At 45.7% G+C, this 12080-nt stretch overlaps 1 protein-coding gene and 1 long non-coding RNA gene across 4 annotated transcripts; both read left to right on the top strand.

Annotated features, from left to right (window-relative positions):
- Positions 1 to 48: 48 nt before the first annotated feature.
- LOC127295472 (uncharacterized) lies at positions 49 to 2003 on the top strand. Its single transcript, XM_051325425.2, has 3 exons — positions 49 to 162; positions 262 to 361; positions 585 to 2003. Exon 3 carries the CDS (start codon positions 634 to 636, stop codon positions 1693 to 1695), a length of 1062 nt encoding a protein of 353 aa, XP_051181385.1. The 5' UTR covers positions 49 to 162; positions 262 to 361; positions 585 to 633; the 3' UTR covers positions 1696 to 2003.
- Positions 2004 to 8792: 6789 nt separating this feature from the next.
- Positions 8793 to 12080, top strand: LOC139830653 (uncharacterized). 3 transcript variants are annotated; one of them, XR_011743625.1, is made up of 5 exons: positions 8793 to 9592; positions 10602 to 11097; positions 11274 to 11343; positions 11564 to 11670; positions 11787 to 12080. It is a non-coding gene; the product is annotated as an uncharacterized lncRNA (long non-coding RNA). The 3 variants fall into 3 exon arrangements; XR_011743624.1 differs by having other exon boundaries at positions 8793 to 9614; XR_011743623.1 differs by having other exon boundaries at positions 8802 to 11097.

The following is a 12080-nucleotide window of genomic DNA, read 5'->3' as shown; positions in this document are numbered from 1 at the left end:
ATGGAGATATTAATAGAGAGCCTGGAAGGACCGATTCCGCCCCTGCATCTTCTAGGGTTTGATAGAAAAAAGATCTTGTCTCTGCGCCGCCGCCGCCCCGCCGCAGCTCTCGTGCTAGCTCCAGCAAACATCGCCGTGCTCCAGCAAACATTTGCTCAAAGGGTAATACTCCGATTTCTCTCTTCTTTGAGCGTCGTATATATAATTATCGGTATAAATATCCTCCTTCCCAACGGAACTTACGAGAATCTTTGGCTGCAGGTAGCGACCTTCAATACTTTATTAAGCTGGAGAAGCGTAGGTAATTTGGATCCCGGCGGTTGTTACTTCCATCCAGATCTTCTGACAGACGGCCGCAGGGGTACAAATCTGGTTCTCTTTTCTCCACATCTAGGCCTTGTTTGGTTAATCCCCTAGGCAGGTGGATTATAGAATTGGAGTGGATTGAGGGGTATTGTGACTTGCTAGGGATTTAAGTCACCCCAATCCACGTCAATCCCCCTCAATCACCCAAACCGAAAAGGCCCCAATTATAGAGACAACGGGGATGGTCAACACTTACTATCTCTTTTTTGCTTTTTCAGAGTCAGGGTGCGGAAACCAGCCGTCAGGAAAGACGAAGGGGGATTGACGATGAAACGCCAGTTTGTCAATCTGGTACTGGACAACCTCAAGGGTGGTTCCTTCACTATTCACCGCATCAAATCGTCTAATCTCTTTCACCCGAAAAATCAGAACGGGCGCCCACTGCCACTGACATCGCTGGTGGAAGCTAAGCTGCCTAAACCTGTATGCATGCTCGGTCTTTCCATCCGCAAGGAAAATGGCGGGGAGTTCATGTTCACGCCCTTTGGCAGCAGCAGGGACAAAATTCTCATCGCAGACCAGGATGGCATCGTCCAGATTAACGACATCTGCCAGAAAAGGCTCTCCAACAAGCCCACACTCAAGGAGTGGAATCCTTACTCCGTTGCCATCACCCTTGGTGACGACCTATACCTCATGGACAGGTGCCCTCAAGTGCCAGATCGGTTTTGGCCCCATCAACCCTGCTTCCAAGCCCTCATCCATGGTGAACCTCCAACTGACGTCCGTGGTCTTCCAGGGTGGTACTGGCACTCTCTTCCAATGCCCCCCTACGTGGAGACCTCTGGGTATGAGCCTAGCTGTGGCTCCCAAATCGTCTCATCCACTGTAGTTCGTGACAGCATCTGGGTGTCTGCCACTGGTGGCATTGGTACCTACTCCTTTAACAAGGTCAGCCGTGAGTGGAGCAAAGTTGGCAGCTGGGAGCTCCCGTTCAGCGGTGACGCGCAGTACGTCCCTGAGCTTGACCGCTGGCTCGGCTTCTCCTGTGGACGAGATAACCAGTTCTTGTGTGCTTCAGACCTCTCCGCGCTGGCTGCAGATGGGGCAGTGCCCACTGTGTGCCGCGTTTGGGACGAAGACATTGCTACAAACCCGAAGAACTGGGCGCTGCTGAGGTCCGACCTTGTGTGTCTTGGTTCTGGCAGGTTCTGCATCTCCAGGGAGTTTCATGTATATGATAGCTACCCCTTTCTTAAGGAGAATTTTGCTGTGTTCACGGGCCTGGAGTTGCAGCATAGTGACACAGCTGAGGACGGGATCCAGGTGGTCAAGCATAAATCCATACGCTACAACTTTGATGGCAAGCTGCTCCAATTGGTATGTTAAGCGTAGTATTAGGTCCTATGGATATCAAATAATGATCTTGTATGATGGGATGGATTGGCATGGGTGGGACGTTGGTGGATGAATGTTTGTGCCCAATGGATGAATGTTCGCTCTGGACTAGGTCAGCCCCTCGGACCAAAGACTGAATAAGTGAGCAAGTGGCGCTGAGTAAGTTGATCAGAACGTCCATGATGTTGGTGTTTTTGAGTTTCATGCATTGTAGTGGGACTTTAGGCCAATGTAGAGCTGTTTGAATTTTCTTTGGCTTGTAATGTACCTAATAATATATGTCGTATCATCTGGTGATCTGTGCTCGTTGTCCAACTTTTTGCGTGCCCAATCAACTGGTGCTGTCAGTGCACTAGTTGGGGCTTTGACTGCACTCTTGATCCGCTGCTCGGTTCTGGCTGTTTCAAATTCAGTTCTCTCGGCAGGAACTTCTCATATTACCTCCATTTCAAAACATAAGCATTTTTTTTACAAAGGTAGTTTAACTATCTAAAAAGGTTTATATTTTGGAATGGATGTAATATATCCTTGGAGTGGGCATTCGATATAAGTTGTTGAAATTCTGTTCGGTTTTGGTAGTCCCAAATTTATTGGTGCACACAGGACACAAATCTAAGTTGTCGAAATTCTGTTCGGTTTTGGGTAATCACGAATTTGAACAGGGTTTTAACAAAAAGAACATTAGATCTTGATCTCCCAATAGTTTCCATTTTACTTCTCACCATGTTTTCTTGGGTAGATAAACCGTTTATGCACCAGGCTCGGTTCTCTGAGGTGCAACCCCTACTAAGAGCATCTCCACTCGCGTCCCTCAAAACGCGCCGGATTAAGCGTTTGGGGCCGGATTAATCGTTTGGGGACGTGTTTCGTTCGTGCCGTGTTTGGGGGACGTCGCGTCCCCCAAACAAAATTTTGGAAATTTTAAACTTAAACGAGATTCGATTAGATTCGTCCAAATTTACATAGATTCGAACGAAATTTGACTAAATTTAAACTAAACCTAATCTAGAAGTACTTGCGGCGGCCGGAGGCGTCGTAGTACTGCTGGAAGTTGTAAATGTCGTCGGTGACGACCTCCTGCTTGACGCTCTCGTCGACGGGCTCGTCCTTCACCAAGCCGCTTGGTCCTGCCTCGCCGTCGTCGTTGAGGTCCACGAGCGGCTTGCCGGAGTCGCGGATGGACATGGCGATCGCCATGTCCAGGTCGCCCCTCCAGGCGTCCTTGTCGTTCATGGACGCCAAGCACGCCGCCCGCAGCCCTGGGCAGTCCTCGGGGTCGTCGCTGCTAGCGATGAGCCGCTGCTGCCACTCGTACTCCGCCAGCAGCGCCGCCTGCGCCGCTTCCTCCGGCTCCTCCTTCACCTCCGGCTTCGGGATGAGGAGGGCGCCGCCGCGCCTCTCTTGCTGCCGCCGGCTGCCGCCACGCCTCGTGTTGACGGGCGTCGCCGGCTCCTCCTTCACCTCGCGTTTGGGGACGCTGTAGGGCGCCTAGCGGTACGATGAGGACGGCGTCGATCGCGCCGGTCTTGAGGAAGAAGAGTTCGAGGAGGACGAGTACGTCGTCCTCCTCGGCTGCCATTGCGGTGGTCCTCCTCGAGGAGACGGTGGTGGTGACGACGGCGTCTCCAACCTTGGAAGGCCGTTGCGGATGCCGCGGATGACGTTCTCGAGGGTGCGCCCCGGAACGCCACAGAACAGGGCGCGGCCGTCCTTGTTCCAGCTGTTGGGCCTGCCAACGAGCCCGTGAGTGTTGTACATCTCGACGTCGTACTTCGCCTTGAAGTACGTCTTCCACCAGTCGTCGTTGTTGTTGGCCGCCCACGTCGGATCCAACCACTCCTCGGCGGTGAGTTGAGCCTGCCGGGCCTTGATGCCGTCCCTCCATTGGTCCGTGCCCGGCTTCAGCGGCGGCGGGACGCCAATACCGTTCACGGCCATCTTCCAGCTGCCGCTGCTTGGCAGCCGCTTGTCCGGCGGGACTGGATATCGGGCGTGGTACAACTCCCACGCCTCCGCCACGGTTAGGCTGCCGTGGCCAAAGCCGTTCGCCGCGGCGATCTTACGGGAGGACGAGCTCGACATTTTTGGAGCGGCGAGGAGAAGATCTGGGAGGGGGGAGGCGGCGGCGACGAGAAGGTTTGGGAGCGGTGAGAAATTGGGACGAACTGCAGGGAATCTTAATGTACAGCGGCGGCAGCGGGTGGTTGCACGCAATAACGCCGGCGCGGACGGCCACGCGGCCATGCACGACGAGACGCGTCCCTGCGTCGCCCGGGAAAACAGGGACGCCATTAACGTCGCTTGACCAAAGGTAGGCGACGGGGTTTTAGCCTTCCGAGCCGCTGACGCGTCGGGCCCGCGTCGCTTCGCCTCGCTTTTCGGTGTGTGCGTGCCCGGAGCGTCCCCTGTGGGACGGGGACGGGCTCGGGGCGCCGGACACCGTATCGGGCCGCGCCGGACAAAATTGGACTTTGGGGGACGCGGCTGGAATGGTTTTTTAGTTTGGCGCGCCTCAAATTGCTCTAACTAGTTGAATGCCCATGCGTTGCTACGGCGTATGATTTTTTATTTAGCAAAAGCAAACATAATATATGAAAAAATTACATGTATACCAAAGTGCCATCCATTGCAACAAATAAAGAAACTTTATATGTGCCAACTGTTCCAAAAAAATGTATGATTTTGTACCATGCAAACATGCTAGGTTTCATCCTTATTTTGGTTGTAGAGAATTATAAATACGTTGGTTTTCAATTCAGCATTAGTCCATTTTGTTCGCTGCAGCAATCCTCTCAAAAGGTACAAGAAATAACTATTTTTTGATGTTTCTTTATCCAAATCAACACAAAAACTTATGAGTTTAGGTATCAATCACGTAAACACTGAGTTAATTATGCACTTATGTACTTGAAAATGCAGAGACTTTGGCCATCGGAGAAGAACACACTTATACTTAAACATGCTGCATATGGACTGCATGCTCCTCCCATAAGGAATTATATAGACTGTCCAGATATGATCGATAGGGTTGTGCAAGTAGTTCAGTCGGATTCGCTGGACTACCCAAGGTGTTGATAGTGAGCATGAATCATATGGAAATAAAAATAAATACTTAAGGCTTGTAGCTTCGAAAAGATTTTGTGTTGGGCCCGCGTCGCTTCGCCTCGCTTTTCGGTGTGTGCGTGCCCGGAGCGTCCCCTGTGGGACGGGGACGGGCTCGGGGCGCCGGACACCGTATCGGGCCGCGCCGGACAAAATTGGACTTTGGGGGACGCGGCTGGAATGGTTTTTTAGTTTGGCGCGCCTCAAATTGCTCTAACTAGTTGAATGCCCATGCGTTGCTACGGCGTATGATTTTTTATTTAGCAAAAGCAAACATAATATATGAAAAAATTACATGTATACCAAAGTGCCATCCATTGCAACAAATAAAGAAACTTTATATGTGCCAACTGTTCCAAAAAAATGTATGATTTTGTACCATGCAAACATGCTAGGTTTCATCCTTATTTTGGTTGTAGAGAATTATAAATACGTTGGTTTTCAATTCAGCATTAGTCCATTTTGTTCGCTGCAGCAATCCTCTCAAAAGGTACAAGAAATAACTATTTTTTGATGTTTCTTTATCCAAATCAACACAAAAACTTATGAGTTTAGGTATCAATCACGTAAACACTGAGTTAATTATGCACTTATGTACTTGAAAATGCAGAGACTTTGGCCATCGGAGAAGAACACACTTATACTTAAACATGCTGCATATGGACTGCATGCTCCTCCCATAAGGAATTATATAGACTGTCCAGATATGATCGATAGGGTTGTGCAAGTAGTTCAGTCGGATTCGCTGGACTACCCAAGGTGTTGATAGTGAGCATGAATCATATGGAAATAAAAATAAATACTTAAGGCTTGTAGCTTCGAAAAGATTTTGCAAGATACAATTAGATGCATCAATGTTTGTAACACGTTTTTCTTCCCCCCCCCCCCCTTTAGATTCCCCTAATTTTGAATCTTTTGCCGAATGAGGTGGATGGATTAACACCTAGTGTTGATCTCACCCTCTCGTCTCCAATGGCTAACCGTATACTCATCGGTTAATCTTTGTCTGACGTTATCACCTCCGTCGGCGTCAAGTCAGGGTGGCACCATGCAACGATAATGCGTCCCTCTAAATCCGTCAAGGCATTCGCCGCCAACTCCAAACCTATGGGAAACGAGAAAATTGAATTGTGTATCCAACCGTGATAATAAAAGGAGATGTATAAGCTGAGAAGGACAAAATAAGTGAAAGCAATATTTATAGAATCCAATGAAATGAAACATGCAAGCAGATTTGCAGGTACCGGAACCAGGCACTTGTACTGACATAGTGTTACAGTCCTTCCCAACAAAAAACCTCCAAGTGTTGTCTAGATGCAAATAAGAGCCTTGCCGAGAAACACAATAGAACATTGAAGGGAAAAAAGAGTGATGAGAAGAACAAGCAAACAAACCAGCTAAGAAAATTGACAAACAACTCCAAGATATAGGAATAAGGGACAAATCTAACTTGAGTAAAGAAATCCAGAATAAACTGAAAATGACCCATGCATAGAGTATGAATGCAAATCAACTTACGGTTACTTGAATTAATCTTTACTACCAGTTTTGATTCATATGACGTTCCTCATCCACACCTGCATGTTTGCTATAAAATTCCACTGTGTCACTGCACTCAAATAGGAGTTTTTACCACTCCGAACAAATATGACTGACCGTGCTAGGATGACCAGAGAGTTCCCCCTTTCATCATGATAGATGGACTTGATTCATACTCTTTACCAGGTAGAGAATGCCTAATATTTTTTGTTAATATGCATATGCCATGATTGAGCGGAAAGCTACTTGATTAAAACGAATACATATCTTTACGTAATTTTAGAAAAATATGGCACCACACAATAGCTCTAATGGAAATTTTGAATGCCGTTTTTGTATGAAATTAGAAAGATGTCAAGAAAATATGGATCAAATGAGCCCGTAGCTCAAACCTATTTAACAATGAGTAGCCAAGTATTGATTGGAATGTCCTAATGTGTGGCTCACATTTGAAATACATAAATATAAATGACTTCATTTTAAGATAAATTGGTATGTTGAAGTCTACAGAAGATTAATGCAAGCTTAGTGTACAACAAGTCAACAAGGTACAATTTGGTGAGAAAGCCAACTAAAAATTTGGGAAACTGTTGCCAACTGCAACTGGCCAGTCCTTTAATTCCACTGAAGCGGCTCAAACATGGGACTTTTCTAGCCTATTCTGAAAGCACGTTTTCGTATTTATTCTATGAATTATACCATACATGACAGATCAAATGCTCCAACATCATATCAATTCGAACTCATGAGTTAAGAAAAAGTCCTTACGGTAAAATAAAATTTGAAATTACAAGGCCTGTTAACTTTTATTAAGCAAACGGATAGGAAAAAGAAATAATTAGTTGACAAACAATATTGTACTTGTATCACTACATGATAGAATATCCAACATTTTAAGTATAATATATATATACAAGATATCAGGGGGGAAATAATGCAACATAATCTGTTCTGTAAAACAATAGATGCATTGCTTGTAATCTACAGATAAAAAATATTGATGCATCGGCAATGATCAATTTCATTAATACCAAAATTCAAGATTCAAGATTACTCAGCATTAGCTTTACATCATGGAATACAAGCTTAACATCGGAACAAAAATTGGGCGATTATAGAAAGGAAAACTTTCTTGAACAAAACAAGTGTACCAAGAAATAAGGTGTTTTTCAGGTGCCATACCTTCAACTTGTGTCTTCAGGAGACATGCGGTACTAAAAGATCTGGCTGACCAGCTTTGGGATTTTTTTCTGCACAAAGGAGAATCAATTGCACTACACCAAGACGATGCGATCGATATGTATCCATTAGAAAATACAAGCACCAATTAATATAAGCAGCCAAAAACAGTTAGCAAATTCAACATTGAGCTTACAGAAGGATACCTGATGCAGCACATGCAAGCACATCTGGAATCAAGTGCCAAACTTGGAGTCAACCAGTTGATCTGCAGGACCCATCACATCCTCATCTGTGTCATTGGCAGTTAATTAGTTCAGTTGAATAAATTTGAAGAACAAGCATATAAACCATATGAATAACTTTTTTACCAATATATGTTGAATACATCTATTTTACCACAGATATAAAACACACTTACCCAAAACATCGTGCTCAAAAGCATACCACATTAGTTGTCCATCTGAACATATATATCTGAGTACCAACCAATCTAATCTATCTTTCCTATCAGTTCAGATCAGAGTGTCATGCATGGTTTGAGACAAATGACGCGAGTATATCAGGGATATGCAATGCATTTCTGACTTCTCAAACTGAAACTCCTCATATGCATAGGCAGATCTCTAAATTGGTGAAAAGCTGAAGCAAAATTCATGATATATGACCTCTAACAGAAGTTTACGCATAGGTCCATTCAGAAGTCCAATGCCCCCTTAGTTTTCTTTTCTTTTTGACTGGCTTGCAAGTGCCATGGTCAGGCTGGACGTTGGATTGCAGGCTCCACGGTACTATCTGTGTGAAACATCAAGGAGAGGAAAACTTGACTGGGAACTTATTAGTGTGAGACTTTCAGTTCATGTGCCTAATTGTGAATAATTTAAGGGCCAAAATGGATCATAATTACTTCCCATATGACATGAATCATACAGTCAAGGATTCTAAAGCAAACTCACTGAACTTTCAAGCAGTGATAATTGTAGAGCTCGTTCATCAGACAGATAGAAAGCATTTTACAACATTTTACTTTCCATTGCATCTTTACTTACAGTGCCTCCAGTTACAGTTAAATGCATTTATATTCCCAAGTTATAACGTTATCGTGGTCATATCTCTGTGAGTGAATATATACTATACTTAACCGGTAACCAACTTCTTTTTTCTTACAATTTTGGATTTCTTTTGAGATTAACAGCATGATGACACGTATGCTAATTTCTGGTTCAATCCTGCAGTGATTTTTCGGTGTACACTTCCGGTGATGTGTTGGAATTTATTTGCTTCTTTTCTTCTGTTTCCTGGTCTGCTTCGTTATGGCCTGGGTGGATGTAGCAATTCGTCTCTGGCCCAATGAATTTCACAGCGTGTGTAATTGGGCTTCGTTCAGCGGCTGGTCAAAGCCGTGCTGAGAATCCCCACTACCGAACGATTTGAGCGGTCGCCCCACCTCTCCTTCTCTGTCCCATCCGCTCTCCTCTCCATTGCCGCCGACCCCGTTCTGCCCGCGGCGCCGATGCCCGTGCTAGCCCAGATGGTGCTCCCGTGCGTTTCCCTACGGATTTAAGTGGGGTGGACGTGCGCCTGCTCGCCGGCTGAGCGGTCGGATTGGAGGGGTGGAGAGCTCGGGCGGCGCTACGGGCTCTCTTCGTCATTCACCGGCGGGCATATAGCGGTGCTCCAGATTCCCTCTCCATAGGACGGGGCTTGCTCCTCTCTCTGGTTGTCGTGGTGCCTACCGAGCCAATTATGACATGGCACGCCCTGGCTTGCCGTTCTGAGGAGGAACTCGGCACCCTAATCCCCTTCGCCGGCGGCTGGCGGCGCGGTGGAGCCGCTCGGCCCCCTCCTCTCCGTCCGCGGCAGTTGTGCACATGCGTGCTAGAGGGCTTCATCGGGCTGCACGACGGTGTCAGACGGCCGTGGTGGCCTCTGTCGTCTGTGGTGCTGACGGTGGTAGTGCTGGGCGAGCGCCAACGGCGGAAGGATGCATAGTTGGCCGGCGCGGCCGAGACCACCACGGCAAGAAAAGGAAGGGGTCCGCAAGTATCACCTTGTGAATTGGGCTGAGGTATGTCAGCCGAGAGATCAAGGTGGGCTGGGGATCACAAATCTTGACGTAAAAAACATTAGCTTACTTTGCAAATGGTTGTGGAGGCTAGAGAATGAGGAAGGGGATTGGCAGAAAATCTTAAAATTTAAATACTTTAAGAATGGTATTATTACACAGGATAGAAAAATATAATGGTTGCTCACATTTCTGGTCAGGTTTGATGGGTGTTAAAGATATTTTCTATAGTTGTTGTAAAAGATTATTAGGGGATGGGTGCAAAACCAGATTCTGGGAAGATGTGTGGGTGGGAGAGAAACCGCTGTGTGTTCTCTTCCCGAGGCTATATAATTTGACTTTTTCGCAAGATGTGTCGGTAGCTAAAGTGTTTGCACAAAATTTTAATTGTATTAGATTTAGAAGATGCTTATATGGGGAGTCTTTGGAGATGTGGAATAAATTACTAGACATGTGTGGTAATACGTCTTTATCGCAGGAGCCTGATAGAGTAAGTTGGAAACTAACTAGATCTGGAGTTTTCTCCGTTAAATCGCTTTATACTTATCTAATGGCTAGACAAGTTTTATTCCCGTATAAGATGATCTGGAGGTTGAAAATTCCTCTTAAGATCAAAGCCTTCATTTGGTTGATAGTGAAGAATAGAATCTTGACTAAGATGAACTTGGTCAAGAAAGGTTGGAAGGGTAATGTCAGTTGTGAATTCTGTGAGGGAAAGGAAGATATGAATCATCTCTTCTTTGAGTGTCCCATGGCTAAATACAACTGGACTGTGGCTAGCTGTGCTTTAGGTATAGGGACAAAACCTAAGAACTTCTATGACCTGTGCCAAAATTGGCTTCAGAAGTTCGCGGGCCGAGATAGGACTGTAGTGATGTTGGGTACAGCAGCTTTGTTATGGAATTTATGGAAGACAAGGAATGCATCTTGTTTTCAACGGAAATTCCCTAACAACCCTGTCGCAGTTATTTTCTCTATGTGTCAACTAATGGATGATTGGAATCTTCTTCAGAAAGAAAAGGTCCAAAAGCTCGTGCGACGGGTGTCTGATCGGATCCGGAGCATTGCGAGCGAGATGTTTTGCAGAAACCATGGGTGGGCGCCTATGACGAGGAGGATCGGTGTCGGTTGATTCAAATTCAGAGTTTTTGAGTTGAATCTGTGTGTGGTCTTCTTTGCTGATATTTTGGTTGTACTGGTTGGTTGTAGAGTTGTACTTGGCTATGTTTAGATGGTTTTATCTAGTTTTATGTGGCTAAGCCTGTAGAGGTTTAGTTTCTATGTCTTTTAGAGCGCCTGTTTTTCTTCCTTGTATAAACAGACTCCAATTTCTTAAATGAAATTGGGGGCCATGTGGCCCCTGCAATCAAAAAAAAAAGACCGACATATGACGACCATGGGCGAACAGTGGAGTATAGGCCGTGGGGAGCACGACGAGGGGTCGAGTCTACGCCGTGGAGGACCACGATGATGACGACTATATCCACGCGACTCTTACTGCTGTGTAGGTACGTCCGCCTCAACCCCCTCTCTACTCCTGAAAGTTCATGTGTTCTAGGTACGTGTCGCACGAATCCGGTGAAGAGAATGGCTGCCCTTTTCCCCCTTCTCCAACTCTGATTCAATCTTTTCTTTTTGAAGTTTCTGGATTCTCTGAAAGTGACCAGTGTTTTTAACTGTTCAGTATGCTTCAGTTGAATAGATCAAAACGAGGGGCTGGTCATGCGTTTCAGAAGAACACGGATCAAGAACAGGTACATAATGTTACTTCATAATGATGTGTTGTAGCTCCCATATAGGACAGCTTTATAAATTCAAGGTGCTATTTCTGGTTTATTTTGAAAGTACTTTTATGCTCCATGCAAAAAAAGTGCTACCAGATCCTGAATATTGATAGTACTGCCAGAATCTTTTATTTTTAGATGCTGAATTCCGTCCAGCATTTTGGTCTAAAAATATTATTATATTTGTTAGGATGCAGATTGTGCTCCTGGAAAGCCACCTCAATGATCGATGTACTGGAGGAAGCATTGGGTTCTTATCCTGCTCGAGAGACTCTCGAACGAGAGCCACTCATCAAGGTGACATTTTAACTTCATCCATTCATGAACAAGAATACATGAATAGTAAATTCATTACTTGAAACTGAAGTTTTTTTTCAGCCCACTAATCAACCGAACCTCTTGCCACTGCACAGGAAACTATTTCAGCAAGCTCCTACATTGCTATCTTCACGTGGTGCTGCTGTGTTTACTCGCGCGTGCTGTGTGGCCGCTGCTCTCTCTTTTGTGTGTGTGTGCTGCAGCATATAGCTGCACATGGTGCTCCCTCCCTCTAGCACATGTGTTGTTGTTTTGTTCCTCTCTCACACATATGGCTGGTGTTGCTGTTCCTCTCTCTCTGATCTAGGGAAATTTGTGCATGCAAAATTGTTTGATCATGTCTATGAAGCCTAAAAAGTTCATTTGGGCCTTCTATTGCAGTTTATCAA

The sequence above is a fragment of the Lolium perenne genome, chromosome 4 (genome assembly GCF_019359855.2).
Source record: "Lolium perenne isolate Kyuss_39 chromosome 4, Kyuss_2.0, whole genome shotgun sequence".
NCBI lineage: Eukaryota > Viridiplantae > Streptophyta > Magnoliopsida > Poales > Poaceae > Lolium > Lolium perenne.
The sequence above is the reverse complement of the archived record's forward strand: the minus strand, read 5'-3'. Positions and strand labels throughout refer to the sequence as shown.